Source organism: Rhinoderma darwinii, chromosome 7, assembly GCF_050947455.1.
Source record: "Rhinoderma darwinii isolate aRhiDar2 chromosome 7, aRhiDar2.hap1, whole genome shotgun sequence".
Classification (NCBI taxonomy): domain Eukaryota; kingdom Metazoa; phylum Chordata; class Amphibia; order Anura; family Rhinodermatidae; genus Rhinoderma; species Rhinoderma darwinii.
The window spans coordinates 122,626,292-122,643,226 of record NC_134693.1 but is presented as its reverse complement, the minus strand read 5'-3'; the positions used below and the strand labels follow the sequence as shown (position 1 = coordinate 122,643,226).

General features: G+C 39.6%; 1 protein-coding gene across 4 annotated transcripts in view; it reads right to left on the bottom strand.

Moving 5' to 3' along the window:
- The window catches only part of FLNB (filamin B), a 177,627-nt gene that overhangs the window by 61,788 nt on the left and 98,904 nt on the right, over window positions 1–16,935 (bottom strand). For all 4 annotated transcript variants that reach the window (XM_075833935.1, XM_075833937.1, XM_075833938.1 and 1 more), the window contains exons 11-14: window positions 15,797–15,933; window positions 6,997–7,190; window positions 2,309–2,422; window positions 1,696–1,839 (exon numbers count right to left, since the gene is read on the bottom strand). In XM_075833935.1, the coding sequence (XP_075690050.1) occupies window positions 1,696–1,839; window positions 2,309–2,422; window positions 6,997–7,190; window positions 15,797–15,933 (589 nt within the window). The remainder of the gene's footprint in view (window positions 1–1,695; window positions 1,840–2,308; window positions 2,423–6,996; window positions 7,191–15,796; window positions 15,934–16,935) is intronic.

The following is a 16,935-nucleotide window of genomic DNA, read 5'->3' as shown; positions in this document are numbered from 1 at the left end:
CCATTGAAGTGAATGGGGCAGAGCTGCAATACCACACACAACCTGTAGACAGATGTGGCGCTGTTTTGAAAAAAAAAAAAAGCAGACCTGTTTTTCTAGTCCTGTACAATCCTTTTATCTAATCACTTACCTAATTAACCCCATCACAGATTCTCTACTGAGAAGACCATTTCAAGTTGTTTGTTCAAAGTTCCTTATTGAAAACAAGGTATACTACTGTAACACAATTTTTTTAAGGATTTTATATTTTAACATTATCTTTATGGCTGTACTTTCATGATCAGCAGTGAAATAAAGGGAAACTCTAAGAGAAAAATTTGGTATAGCTAGTTTCCAGGGTACATTTGGGCCGTTATGCTTGTCCTTCAACCTCAGCCTCTGCACTTAGCTCAGACCCTCCTGGGAAGCAAACAGCAAGTACTTATGTTCTCCGCAGCAAAGCTGCAGGTGTATTGAAGAGTTACATGGCATTCATTGAAAGTAATGGCTCCCGTGTATCATGCATGGACATGCCAGGTCCCCCAGAGCAAGAGCTCTTGGCTCTGACTGGGAGGGAGGTAGTCACCAGGGGAACCACGTTTATGGATTCCGAATGCCCTAAGAGTTTTCTTATCCAAGCAAACCATTTCAGTAATAAACTGGTGGTATATTAGACTGCTTGAACATGTAAATCTATTATATCTCAGTTTATAGCCAATTATATTTCTAAGGCCTCATGCACACGACCGTAGCCATGTGCACGGCCATGATTTTCGGGTTGGCCAGAAGCGGAGTGTCACCCACGAGCTGCCTGCAAATCGCGGGCCGTGCACATGGCCGCGTCCATTATTTTCTATGAGCCCGGACCGCAGAACACGGCCGTAATAAGACATGTCCTTTCTTTCTGCGGTCCAGGCTCCTGGGCCATGCACGGACCGTGGAAACCACGGTTGTGTGCATGACCTCATAGGAATGAATAGGGCCGCAATTCTCCCGTGGATTTTCGGGGGAATTGAGGCCGCAAAAGCACGTTCGTGTGCATGGGGCCTTAGGCCCCATGCACACGAACGTATTTTTGCGGCCGCAAATCTGCGGGTGAATTGTGGCCCCATTCATTTCAATGGGCCCATGCACACGACCGTAGTTTCCACGGTCCGTGCATGGCCCAGGAGCCTGGACCGCAAAAAGAACGGGCATGTCTTATTACAGCCGTGTTTTATGGTCCAGGCTCATAGAAATTAATGCACGCGGCCATGTGCACGGCCCGCGTGTGCATGAGGCCTTAGAAGTTTATACATTGCTAGAATGTATAGAAAATACAAATGTGTCAATAACTAAAGTAAATAGGTTAGACCTGTTTCCTAGCAACAAGAGCTGCAGTAAGAGGGTGACTACACCAGAGCTCACTATTCTTGTAGAGACCAGTGTTGTCTGCCACCAGTCTGCAGAAAGGCTTGTATCGAGAACATACTCTCAACGCAGGACCTGCTCACCCAGGATCCCAGAGATGAAGGCTGATTTCCATAGTTGCACACCCATAATGTAAATCTGCATTTTTAAAGTGTCGCCATTTTGTAAGGGCCAAAATTTTCTATTTTTGTTGACATGTAAGTAATATAGCATACAATGATTATTGGATTATGGAAATTATATAAAATATTAAATTAATCCAAAAAGTTAAAAAAAATAAAAAATTCTATCTAAAATAATACTTACCCTGAATGGGCTGTTGGGTACACCAACACCACCCCATGTGACAGCAATAGTATGTTTAATGGGCTTTACAGGATTGTATGAGCAGACATATGTCCCGTCTGGTTTAGACTTTGTGTTGATCTCCACAGGATTGCCTTCAACATCCTGTTAAAAATAAATGTTAAAACCCGGTATAAGTGGAAATGAATCAGAACATATGTTTTTACTTGCGTCAGTCGGGTCCACGTATGTCTCAGTCCTCATCTATTTTTCTAATGCTTTCTAAGTCTACAGTTTTATAGTTTCATCATTTTATTTTTTTGAGAAAAAGGACAGAGTCAGCATATATTGTGTTGGTGTGTAATGTGCAGCCATTCCAGGAGGGAGCTGCCAAGTGGAGTCATTTAGTTTGATGGAAAGAAGTTCAGCCTGCCTGGGATTGTGTGGTCGCCAAGAGAAGCTCAGCGAGATTTCAAGCTGAGACCCCACAGTCAGTGGAGCACAGTGAGCCATTATACCCAGGAGGTCTCCACCAGAGGTCAATTCATCTGCCTGGAATTCCTTAAACTTCAGTCGTTATCCCCCTTTTCAGTGCTTGCATTTTTTATTGAGCTTGTCCTATATTTAGATTTACCTGAGCAAAGATTTTTAGCGGTGCCGTTCCAGCATCTTTTGGATCAACATAAAATTCTGCTGGATTATTAACAATGCATCCAGATTTCTCCAGTCCAGGACCATATGCTTTGACCTGCAAAATAAAATTCCAAAAAGTGCTTTCAGAAGTATTTTTGTTTTTCTAATTCATTCTCTTGTAGATGCTGCTCATTAAACTATACAACATAAACACCAATTTAGTTATTGGGTCATCCTATGCTATAAAAAAAAAAGAAAAAAGAAGAAGGGTTTATCTGGGTTAGAAAACCCATTTTTAAATACTCTGTTGGAGGGGGTCCCTCATAAATAACCACCATCAATTAGCAAGAGCAACTACAAATAAAATGTCTCCCTTTCTGGAGGACCCACCTGTGTAATTCTTTATTTCTCCAGCAGTGGCACTGCAGGAGAATTGAACACTTATTGCCAAGTCTCCTTGCAGATTACTGCCAAATGCTGGGTGTCCCAGCATCAGGATATCCTATGATCAGTTTATTTCCGGGTAGCCCTTCTAACAATAAGGGATTGTCAAAAGAACACAACTTAAAGGGAACCTGCCACCAGCATTTCACCTATTAAACCAGCAATACCTGGTGGAAGTTGGTGAAAAATAATTTTTATATAACCTATAATTATCTTCTAAGTAAGCTCTGTCACTCTAGTATTCAGTTTGTTAGTGTTCCAGCACCGTATGCTAATGAGCATAAAAGAGTCATAACTTCATTTGAAAAGAGTCATATCTTCCTTCCTCAAGCCTTTCCGAGTTAATCCCGCCTCCTTACTTTTGAGTGACAGCTTACTTTTAATTGACAGCATTCAGGGAGGGCCAGTTTTTAGCGGTGGGCGGGCATAAAAAGAGGAACGAATGAGACTACCGGATTATTACCATAATAGGTGCAAAATGTTTGCAGACCGTTATTTACGGTCGGAGGAGGAGTTTAGGAGGGGGGGATAACGGCAATTAACTATTGACGGCAGTGGCCAGCGAGGGGTGAGTAGAGTTCAATAGGTGAAATGCTGGTGACAGGTTCCCTTTCAAGATCCTCCTCAGCCATTTTTTCATTTAATCATTCACCTAATGTCATCTACATACCATGTGGGAACAATAATGGGGCCACATTGGGCCTCACAGAAATAGATACAACTAAGAAATATCAATACCTATAAAGTCCAGGCCAAACAGAAAACCTGTTTCAGGAATAACATCCATATTCCTCAATACTGGATATAGAATACCTATGAAGATATGTATAGACAACAATACTAGAAGTGTAAATAACCATTGTACAAGTAAAGCACTAACCAATATCAAAAAAATATCTTTATTTGGAAAATATTTAAAAACATACATAGACCATCACATACAATATAAAACACATAATAAAAATTTTAAAAACCGTTAACTGTTGAGGTATTCTTGTAAAGTATGGTCAATACCTTGACAATACACTGTTTGATTCCATGGATGTATAATATGATACATTTGTTGCTCCTAGAGACCACTACCACATTTTTATCATGTGTTATTTTATATTGTATGTGATGGTCTATGTATGTTTTTAAATATTTTCCAAATAAAGATATTATTTTGATATTGGTTAGTGCTTTACTTGTACTATGGTTATTTACACTTCTAGTATTGTTGTCTATATAGGTCTTCATAGGTATTCTACAACTAAGAAATAGTTTAACAGAAATTTTCATCTATTTCTACGAAAGCTGGGTAACAACTAATATTTCAGAAATTGCAACTTCTATACAGCGCTTTCCCCGGCTTCCCTCGGAAACAGAGAAATGGCCCATAACTCTATGAAGAGGACTCCTCAAAGAGATAATAAATGTTGTTCTTTGTGGTCATCTGATGTGATATCCGATTCCTTTCTAAATAGAAGGAATCTACACTGTAAATGTTATAATGAAATCATCTACAGGTTGCAAGGTAGCTGACAATTTAATGCTTTACTGGAAACCTGCGTTTGGCAAAAGAATTACGTTACAGACGGGGGTGTCAGCGAGTTCTAGTCGAGACCTTTCCAAAACTTTTTCTGTCTCGGAGGTGAGATTAGCAGCGCGTTGCTCAGTTAGCTGTACGTGTAAGATTTGCAATATACAATGTAAAGATTTTATGAAAAAACATTCCTATTCCCCACAGGCGCAGGTGACATCACACATGGAAAACTTGAAGTCTATAACTTTGCTTCATTAGAAATGCATAGACGTTGGCTTACAAGTGAGACACAACTCAACAGATGTTACTTGTAGTGGGGCTTCGCTCAAGGAGCAATTAATATTTATGTCAGTAAATCCTCATACACCGCTTTACTAATCTTCCTCAACAAAATTCAGAGTCCTATCCTCTTCAGGCAATCCCATGTCAAGTATTAGGCACAGCAAGTAGTAAACTCTGTTCTAGAATGGGAACTTGAGAATGTGCTAGGCACCAAATATGAAGAATATCTTCAAGACCCGTGTAGTATATAGCAGTGGAATTTTCTTTTATATATCTTGCACGGTGATACTTCCAAATTTCATCTGTTTCCTAATGAAAATGACTCCTGATGAGGAATATTCATTAGAGGCTCCACTCCTGCCCAGCCATCTAAGAACACATAATTCAGCAGCTTCCTCTATATACTGACAGCGGATCAGCCAGTAACTTTACAGCTTTAATAATGAATTGTTAAAGCTAACCTACACCTTTAAACATCAATTTCTTATTTATTTTTTTTATAGGGCTCTGAGCTCCATTTTCATGACACAGAGCTCCAAATCTCCTACATACATAGAATTCAAGGGGTTGTCTCATGAAGATAACAGGGCATATGCACATGGGTTAAGGCATATGGACATCATAGAGGGATCTCCGCTTGGGACCTCCCTCTATGAGCCGTACGGCTGTATGAGCAGTTCTCGTTCTGGCGAATTGAAGACTTCTTTGTATTACATGGATGACTCTTCATCTAAATGGCCGGTATGCAGGGGAAATGTCTGACTGGCAGTAGCTTCCCCCAACAAAATCAGCCATTTGCCGGAGGTGACTGGAGTGAGACCCGGAGTGATCAACCGATTGTCCCAGAAGCGCATTTTAAAAAGGGGTGATCTCGGATTTGAGAACACCTTTAGATAAATAAATTTTGTCTTCCGCCATCCATTACTAGGGGAGCCTACTGCATTGAATATATACCTAAAACTCAATAGTAAAACAGAACGAATAAGCTCCCAAGTTCCCTCCGTATGCCTCTGATTACATTTGCATCAAATATGGCTACAGTTATGGCAGAAAAACCTAACTTTTGGAATAAACCAAATGCAGCATTTAAAGAGGCTCTGTCACCACATTATAAGTGGCCTATCTTGTACATGATGTGATCGGCGCTGTAATGTAGATTACAGCAGTTTTTTATTTCGAAAAAACATCATTTTTGATGGAGTTATGACCTATTTTTGCTTTATGCTAATGAGTATCTTAATGGACAACTGGGGGTGTTTTACTTTTTGGCCAAGTGGGCGTTGTACAGAGGAGTGTATGACGCTGACCAATCAGTGACCAATCAGCGTCATACACTTCTCTCCATTAATTTACTCTGCAGATAGCGATATAGCTATATCGCTATGTGCAGCTACATACACAAACACTAACGTTACTGCAGTGTCCTGATAATGAATATACATTACCTCCAGCCAGGACGTGATGTCTATTCAGAATCCTGACACTTCGCTAACACAATCCCGACACTACAGCACAGCAAGCGTAATCTCGCAAGATTACGCTGTAAACTGTCATTTAAAACGAGATTACGCATGCGGTGCTGTAATGTCGGGATTGTGTTAGCGAAGTGTCATGATTCTGAATAAACATCACTGCTGATGTTGCCAAAACCGCACCCCCATACAGAAATAAAATCCTTGGTTATGTTTGATGAGCTTACTTGATCGGATTTATCCATTAACAATTTTTGTCCAGTTTCATTTTAACTACTGTTTTTTTTTTTAATATGGTTAATCAGCCATTAAAAGTTTATAGATACTTTAAGAGACTTTTAATTTTTTATTTGTTTCGAAGCAGCACCGGAAACCATAGTTCGTTGTAACATAACTCAAAAAAAGTGATCAATGCTTTTATGTAAGGAACCAATTAATTTAAGGGTGTTTTACACTGGGCAATTATAGGGCAGACAAGCGTTCATAGAACGTTTGCTGACGATAATTGCCCTGTGTAAACAGGGCAGCGATCAGCAGATGAACGAGCAAACACTCGATCATCTGCTGATCATATCGTTTTAAAAAACTGAAATGTTATCATTGTTGGCAGCGCATCTACCTGTAAAACAGGGAGACGCGCTGCTGACATGATAATGATGTATGGGGACGAACGATCGACGTAACGACAGGAGTCAACGAGCGCTGATCAACGAGCTGTCTTGTTGATCAGTGCTCATTGCACCGGCCAAAATTGGCCGGTGTAATAGGGCCTTTACAGCCCTATAGCCTAAAGTAAATTTACATATACCAACAATACAGAAAGGAAGCTGGAACAGACAAAGAGTACATTCCGAAGGATCATTTAGAGAAATGGCTTTGGGTCATAACAAATTTCTGTGCCTTTGAAGAACCGTACTATTTTTAACCAAAAACTTCAAGAGATAAAAGTACATTAAAACAGCTCACCTTATCTGGGCTAAAATCTCCATGTGCAGGCTGGATGTAAGCCATGTATGGACTGTTCTTGATGTCTTCATCGTCACACATTACGTGAACAGCATATTCACCTGGTTCCTTCGGCCAGTACTTGACGTCACACGATCCATCACTCTGATCATCACATTCTATCTTTGCCTGAGAAGGACCTTCAATAGCAAAACCTGCAGTAGACCATGGAGAACCATAAAGAAATTTTCTAGCAGGGATCTCCAAAAAACTAAATTTAGATGTAAAAAAATTGGATGGTCTTATACGAAAATAAAAAGCTTTGTATAACCTGAAACACTACTGAATCACTTGAATAAACCGATTATATAAAGGAACAATCACCTACATATTATAGAGACAGCCCATGCACCTGCTATGGAGCCCCTGGAAAGAGGGGGCTTCCGTTCAGGCCCTACAACATTAGCAAACGAGTGTTTGGGGGAATTAAACCAATAATCATAGAAAGGTTCAAAGAAAATTGGGTTTTCAGGTATTTTTTTTTTTTTTGTTTGTTTTTTTTGCAGGGTGGAATTTTTTGTGTTTGTCTTCAGGTTTTTGGTAGTCATCTACACATTGCAATAATGGGATTTTCCGGTACCGCATACCTCGAGATCAATTCTGGAATTCTGGATATACATGCTGGCAAGGGTGGGGAACAGAAGTGAAAGGGACAATGTGGCCAATATGTGATCAGATCACATAGATTAGGGTCAACCCAAGGACGGTAATAAGACTTGTGTGGCCATCATGAATCCTACACCAACATGGAAAATAGCTTTTACAACCATATATAAAAAGATTTCCAAATAAAATAACATACTCTCTAATTAATTCCAAAACATCCGCTGACCTTCAAAGAAAGATTTCCGAAGTCTGTACAACAGAAAAATGCCGTCTGGCAAGAACGCAAATATTTTTACAAAAAGACATGGAGCAATATTAGATTAAAAAGAGGCCTTTGTGACTTGCTAAGGAATCCTTGATGGATTACATTGTCGTTACTTTAAGTATTCTGAAGTACTCTGGCTTAAGCATAAATCTCCCCGTTTAGTTTTCATCAATTTAGCATACATGAAAAGCTATGGAATTTGTTGGCAGAACATACAAATAACCAACAGCTCCAGTTTTGTTTAAACATAAAATATAATATGCATACACACGTGTCCGTACATTTTCTACTTTGAATGACCAGCCCTGGGCTTTGTAAATTATGTCATGTGAACCAATTTGCGGCTTTTACAATCACAGATTCCCTTAAAGGGATTAACTCATGAATCATTTTCATACCAGAAGTCCTGAAAGGCTGGTTATTAGCGGTTTTAAAGTAATTTGCAGTGTTTCTAGCATAAAAATAGATCTTTTCATCATTTTTTGTTACACATGTCCCCATTAGTGCTGCTGCTAATCTGTGCTGCTGGGGGAGGGGCTCTGAGCAGAATCAGTATCTTTATGATATAGTCCCTTCTTACTTCCCCTGTAAAAGGAGTCTTCTTAGCTATAATGCCATGCTACTGCAAAGGCTCTGCTCCTGCCCTGACAAGCAGGGCAGAAAGATGACTATTGGCTGCTCTGAATAGAAGATTATTATGCAGAGAACTGGCTGTGGGAAGAGTGACCGAGCATGCGTATTCACTGGTGCTCAGCTCAGTAGGTGGACGTGCACACGTGCTAAACACTTAGAACACCAGGTGATACCGTACTATACACGTATATGTCATAACTTCACTGGAACATGTTTTGTTTTTTTTTTAACAGCATGTAAATAGCAAACATCGTTCAATGAATAGGATATTTAATGGCGGACCAAGCCCTATAAAGACTATTATAGAATATAAACTGCAGTCGTGTTAACTCATACGCTGGTTGAATGGGCTAGGTAAAGCAGGGAAGAGGTGTAAATTAGAACGTTGTACCAAACACGCTGATAGATATTTTTATTTAAAAAAAATAAAGTGTTTTCAGAAGGTGTACATAGCCTTTAAGAATTCCCATAAAGCAGATTGTAGTTCAGTTGATTTTCCACGACTGGCAACCCCAAAAGATAGATATGCTACATTTGTCAAATTAACATGCACCAAGGCGTACTGAAATATTAGATGAAGACTTTGACATTGGTTATACAGGACATGAATAGTTTCAATGCTCTACCGAGCTCGTATACTATGCACAGGTATCAGCTTAAATATAAAACCACAATCCTGACACTGGCAAAGGTTGAGGGGTTCACACTTTGAACATACGCCGAGGGGGATGGGAATGGGGATATATTTGTGTTATTTGGAGCTGGCATGAGACTATGTGTCAAACTTTATTAAAATCAGAATATTATTAAGCATTTTCCAGCTTGCCTGGGGGCATCTTTGGTAACACGGCTCTACAATTTGTTCCCCTTGAAATTTTCTACTAATAAATAAGTATATTGATTTCCTAGAACCCGTCCAGGCCTGTTTGTTCAGGGTCTCTTATAAAAGTCGAAGTTAAACCATCTTAAAATGACTAAACATCTGTGTGATTCTAAATAGAACAAATAGAGATATATAGAATAGAGATCGATAGATCGAGATAGATAGATATATATATATAGATATATACACACACACATATACATACTATACCGTTCAAAAGTTTGGGGTCACCCAGACAATTTTGTGTTTTCCATGAAAACTCATACTTATATTTATCAAATTGCAAAATGACTAGAAAATATAGTCAAGACATTGACAAGGTTAGAAATAATGATTTTTATTTGAAATAATAATTTTCTCCTTCAAACTTTGCTTTCGTCAAAGAATGCTCCATTTGCAGCAATTACAGCATTGCAGACCTTTGGCATTCTAGCTGTTAATTTGCTGAGGTAATCGGGAGAAGTTTCCCCCCATGCTTCCAGAAGCCCCTCCCACAAGTTGGATTGGCTTGATGGGCACTTCTTGCGTACCATACGGTCAAGCTGCTCCCACAACAGCTCTATGGGGTTGAGATCTGGTGACTGCGCTGGCCACTCCATTACAGATAGAATACCAGCTGCCTGCTTCTTCCCTAAATAGTTCTTGCATAATTTGGAGGTGTGCTTTGGGCCATTGTCCTGTTGTAGGATGAAATTGGCTTCAATCAAGTGCTGTCCACAGGGTATGGCATGGCGTTGCAAAATGGAGTGATAGCCTTCCTTATTCAAAATCCCTTTTACCTTGTACAAATCTCCCACATTACCAGAACCAAAGCAACCCCAGACCATCACATTACCTCCATCAATGCTTGACAGATGGCGTCAGGCACTCTTCCAGCATCTTTTCAGTTGTTCTGTGTCTCACAAATGTTCTTCTGTGTGATCCAAACACCTCAAACTTCGATTCGCCTGTCCATAACACTTTTTTCCAATCTTCCTCTGTCCAATGTCTGTGTGCTTTTTCCCATATTAAGCTTTTCCTTTTATTAGCCAGTCTCAGATATGGCTTTTTCTTTGCCACTCTGCCCTGAAGGCTATCATCCCGGAGTCGCCTCTTCACTGTAGACTTTGACACTGGCTTTTTGCGGGTACTATTTAATGAAGCTGCCAGTTGAGGACCTGTGAGGCGTCTATTTCTCAAACTAGAGACTCTAATGTACTTGTCTTGTTGCTCAGTTGTGCAGCGGGGACTCCCACTTCTCTTTCTACTCTGGTTAGAGCCTGTTTGTGCTGTCCTCTGAAGGGAGTAGTACACACCGTTGTAGGAAATCTTCAGTTTCTTGACAATTTCTCGCATGGAATAGCCTTCATTTCTAAGAACAAGAATTGACTGTCGAGTTTCACATGAAAGCTCTCTTTTTCTAGCCATTTTGAGAGTTTAATCGAACCCACAAATGTAATGCTCCAGATTCTCAACTAACTCAAAGGAAGGTCAGTTTTATAGCTCCTCTAAACAGCAAAACTGTTTACAGCGGTGCTAACATAATTGCACAAGGGTTTTCAAGTGTTTTCTAATCATCCATTAGCCTTTTAACACAGTTAGCAAACACAATGTACCATTAGAACACTGGAGTGATGGTTGCTGGAAATGGGCCTCTATACACCTATGTAGATATTGCATTAAAAACCAGACGTTTGCAGCTAGAATAGTTATTTAGCACATTAACAATGTATAGAGTGTATTTCTGATTAATTTAATGTTATCTTCATTGAAAAAAACTGTGCTTTTCTTGCAAAAATAAGGAAATTTCTAAGTGACCCCAAACTTTTGAACGGTAGTGTATATATACACATATATGTACACATACATACACACACACACACACACACACACACACACACATTAGAATTTTACATAAGCTTTACGATAAACATCGGGTGGTGAAATATGGACTTCGGTGTATACATTTGGAACATGCTCAAAAAGGAGTTTGCTTTAGCATTAAGCACTTATAGTTGACACTTATAAGTCAAAAATATGCTATACAAAAATCACTGTTGTATTAGACTGCACGCATTGCCTGATCACAGTTCGCAGGAAAAGGCTGATCTTATATACATGAAACAGTAGCCTATAAATTAACTGGGGACAAGTTACAATGCTGGATCGTTGTGACGGACATGTACATATATCTGCTTAGAGCGGAGGAACCGGCATAGACAACCAACAATCTGGGAGGGCAGTAATAGGTCAATGATACTGTATGTCTCTCAGACAGTCATTATATAATTACTTAGAAGGAAAATCTTAGTGAGCGAAATCTTTCCGTAGTCTCAACCCTTTAATTCCCAGAGGTCCAAATCACTCTCAGTTTCCCTTCATTAAGTTTCTCACAAAATAATACGGCACCATTTGGTCATTTTTCATTTTTTTATTATTCCAATGCATCTAAAATTAAAAATGAAACAACTTTGCAAATAACCTTAATTAGAAATCCCCTATCACTTTGTGTCTGCAGCTCCTATGAAGACCCATGCATCTCCATGGTAATGGACTATAAGCACAACCTGTATAGTCTGATCCTGCAGTCATATTGATGATATCCATCTGTCCTCAATTTCTTGCTTACCTACTAAATCTATGCAAGTAGGGGATTAATGGAAGGGAGTGTGACTGCTGGATCAGACTACACAGGTTGTAGTCTGTTACCATGGAGAAACAAAACTATAGAAGATTTTAAATTAAGAACAATTGCAAAGTTGATTTCATTTTCTTTTACATATTAGATGCATTGGAACCAATTTTTTTTTATCTCAGTTCATAGGTCCCTTCTGAATAAATGTTTTCTTTCTGTTGTAGCCCTTTTAATCTCTTATAATCAATGGGAAAAGCACTGTGCGATCACTAGAATAAACAAAGTGGGGGTCCGGATTATAACCTCCCCCATCTGTAATGCCCTTATCGGCAAATTACTAAGAGTTGCCTGAAACAAAAGATCTTTAGAGCGCCTTAATAAATAAATAAATCATATTGCAGCTTTTAAGTGAAAAACTGAGCATCTTCTGTGTACAACGCCTGAGAAATATACATTATATGAATAATAGACTTCCGAATAATAACTTAACAGTGAATATACAGGTTTAATACTGGATATGACTATACTATATCTAAAAATAAAATCAATTTTTAAAAAAAGGTTGTTTTCAGCAACAAAAACATTTATGCGATGAAATGTCACTGCTGCTGTTTCTGTAAGGAATGAGAAAAATACAACGCTTTCATCATTCAAGCCAACAGAATTCCGCAGCACAATGAGCCATTCACATTACAACTATTCAAGACATGTGGCGCCTTTTGTGCATTTAGAGTCATCGCCACTATTGTGATATTGGCAGAATATCAACCCCTTTTTTTTTTTTTTTTAAAGACTTATAGAATGTAATGGATATTGGCGAGTTGTTGTATATCGATATCTTGCAACCAAATTATTCCCAGTGTGCATGATAACAACACAGAGCAATAATAATTGCCTGACTGACTAATGCTGGCTTTCCCATACAGTGCCGAAATACACCAGACATTTGCATTTGATAATATTATCAACTTTTTGAAAATGATTTTCAACTGCACGTCCATTTCCCATTATATCTTTATAGTGGTGGAGCGGAGTTTTCCTAATAAAGAGTTCCAAATCCATTACATGGACAGAGGTAAATGACAATTCTGTCTGCCTTCAGCCACTACTAGGGGGAATTTAGCAGCTTACTGCATATGGTTTTATTATGGAGTTCAATGTAGGGCTGGGCGATTTTGCCGAAAAACAAAATCTTGATTTTTTTTCAACCCTATAGATGATTTTCGATTTGAATGTCAATCAAAATCATAATCGTGCTTCAATGAAAGGACAAATTAACCCAATTAATTTGATGAATTTCCCAACCCTAGTTCAATGTATTTGTTAAATTCGGTAACCTCTTAAACTGCCCCTTGTGGTGGCTGAAGGAAGCCAGAATGTTATAATTGAACCCCTTAAGGACATACCCCATACATGCACGCGGTAGCCATTAAGGGGAAGTATGGAGCGGGCTCACAGGCTAAATGTACTCCATACTCAGCGGGTAATGGCTGTGTAATACAGCCGTCACCTCACTGCAATGGACGGAATCAAAGATAACTTTGATTCGGCCCATTTAACACCTTAAACGCCACGGTAAATCACGACCACGGCATTTAAATTGTTAGAATGAGGGGAGCGCCCCCTTCAGACGCGATCGATCGTGCCGATGGTCGTAATGGCAGCCTGGGGGCCTAATAAAGGCCCCCAGGTCTGCCATCTTTGTACTCCTTTAAAGCCCTGCCTCTGAAGACCGTCAGTATAGTGATATATTGCAGTAAATTAGTATTGAATTATATTATGCAAGCGCTCCAACGAATAATACATTTTTTTTTATTTAAAATTAAAAAAAAAACTGTTAAATAAAGGGTTTTAATGTTCCCCAAAAAAAAAAAATTATTGAAAGTTAAAAAAATATATATATTTTTTTTCCCTTAAAGTAATGTTAAAAAAAATACAAAAAGTTAACATAACTTATCACCACATCCCAATATAGCATTGTTTAACCGCCCTCAGTGAACCCCGTAAAAAATAAAAAATACGAAAAAAAAGTTGCATATACCACAGAATGGAATTGGTAAAAACAACAGGTCGCCCTGCAAAATAAAACCCCTCACATCGCTAAATTGACGGAGAAATACAAAAAACATATGCCTACATGGCGACAAAAAATTTTTTTTTTCTAAAAGTGGTAAAACAAAAAGTTTTTACAGCCGGATGGACGCCGTAAAAACAAAACCCCACAAAAAAATTGCGTAACCTCTGTTTTTTGCCCATTTTACCACACAAATATTTTTTTTCAGCTTCCAAGTACATTATGCAGTACAACAAAAGGTGCCATGAAAAACTACAACTTGTTCCGCAAAAAACAAGCCCTCATATGGCTATGTCAAGGAAAAAAATGTAAAAGTTATGGCTTTTGAAAGGCGGAGAGGAAAAAATGAAAATGAAAAAACGCAAATTGGCCTAGTCATTGAAAGGGTTGTCCACTACAGGAAAACGGATGACCTATCCACCGGATGGGTCATCAGTATATCATCGGTGCGTGTCAGACCCCAGAACCACACACCGTTAAGCCACTGCGGCTACCTCCGAGCACCGAACGTACATGCCGGAAGCAGTTGGCTGCAGTCACTTTTCAAGTGAATAGGAGCAGAGCTGCAGTTCTGCAGCACGGCTGCTATGCAATGTAAATGTACGGAGCCAAGTGCTTCCGGCTGAGGAAATTTTCATAATGTGCAATAACATCCGATGCCCGCAGGCCTCCAGAGCAGCTGATCAGTGCGGAGTCCAGGAGTCGGACCCGCACCAATGATATACTGATGAACTATCCGGTGGATAGGTCATCAGTTGTCCGGTAGTGGACAACCCCTTTAAGGGGCTAAAGCACTTCAGAAATATTTTTTGTTTGAGGGGGGGGGGGGCAATCAATCAGACTAAGTACTGAGTACTGCCTGATCGCGTGATCTCCAACTCTGAAAACGCTTTCGCTACAACACTTAATGCATTTATCGGACGTCAGTCTCACCCTTTGCCCCTGACCTCTGGTGAGCTACAGCATGACGTGCCCTGTAGGTAATTCCTCCGTTCATCTCTGCTCCCACCATTCCCCACCCCGCTCCCCCTATTCTCCACCGCTCTACAGCAAGACTAGCCATGACTACGCCCTTCCCTGCATCAGACCATGCTGCAGTTTACGACTTCTAGGAAACCAGCCCCAACGTGCTTACTTTTCTGAGAACAAAGACAGGGAAATGTGCAAGATGGCAGATGAACCCGGGAATCGTCATTAGTAAAGAAAGGTACTACAGATTACGAACAGTCGTAAAATATTAACTTACTCACTTGACATGCCCTAAGGTGGATTTAAATGTTAGAAGTTTTGCTTGGTGGGCGTCTGAGCACCGAGACACCCACCGATCGCTAAAACGAAGCAACAGAAGCGCTCGGGTGTACGAACCCATATACTTTCTATTGAGCCTGTAAACCGGTCGCTCTCTCTACATTTTAGTGATCGCTGGGGATCTAAGTGCTCGGCCCCCCACCGATCAAAATTTCTGACATGTCACTATGACATGTCAGAATTTTTTAAAAGTTTAGTTACCCTATAAATTCTGTCTATACAGGGGATTTGGAGCAGTGTACCAGAGTTTTGACTAGTATACAGATATATTAAGAAATTAATTAGCACAGAATTGAAGACCTATTTAGACTACAAAAACATTACTTTAAACTCTTAAAGAAACATAACGGCTGTATATGCAAAACTTTCAACACTTACCTAAAGTGCCCACTTCAGTGCCGATAGACTCTACCACAAAATCTGCAGATTTCCCTACGACGCCTCCATAGAGCCCAGGTCCCCATGCCCGAACTTTTTGGGGGCCGGCTTCAGGTCCCACCTGAACTTCAAATGGGCTTAAATGAAAAGAAAAAAAAATATGTGAAAATGTATTGGTCTAGTGTTTTCTAATTTATTGTAACATGATACAGTGTAGCTAAATTGCAGTTAAAATATAAAATGTAAGAACTTTTGCCAAATTACAATATGGTGAAGCTAAAGACAACAAAATCCAGATTTCTATTTTTGAAAAAAATCTAGTTTATTCAAAAGTAGCCAAAAGGTTGAGGAGTCTAATAGCAAATAATCGCTCCACAGACGGTGTTAATAAATAACATCTACACTCTGGGGATAGATTCTGCAGCTGTGATATGTGATATGTTCGCTACGTTCAGAGCTTAGCGAATATGCTGCACCTCAAATAAGGATTTGTTGAATCCGATGTAGATAAGGCCAGCATTATATAAAAGCGTACATTGCAATGCATTCCCGGACATTGACCGGGCAACCAGCAGTATTTTTGTGTGTTTAGTGTTCTCACATATTGCATGGACACATTAATCATTGGTATGGTTCTTACTGAATTCAATGGGTCTCATTTATCAAAACTGTCTAACAGAAAAACTGGCCCTGTTGCCTATAGCAACCAATCACAGTGCAGCTTTAAGTTTTTCAGAACAGATTAAAGGGGTTCGCTGGTTTTGAAGACCCATTTTTCAACACCCTATTTTGAAATTCTGAATTAATAAACAGAAAAGGGCCCCATATTCAGGAGCCTATTGGATTAGGCAGAGTGGAGAACAGCTACAAAGAGTCTCTCGCTCTGGAGGACCCAACATGGCTGTGCATTACACAGACAGCCCATTGATTTCAATAAGAACTGTGTAATTCTTTATTTTCCCTGTGATGGCGCTGCTGTGGAATTGGACGCTTACTATCGTGTTCCTCCACAGATCACAGCTGATCACTATGGTTCTCAGCAGCAGGACATCCTGAAATCAGGTTATTGTCGGGAAACCCTTATAACAAGTAAGGATTGTCCATAATGGACAACCCATTTAAGAAATCATAGCAGAGCT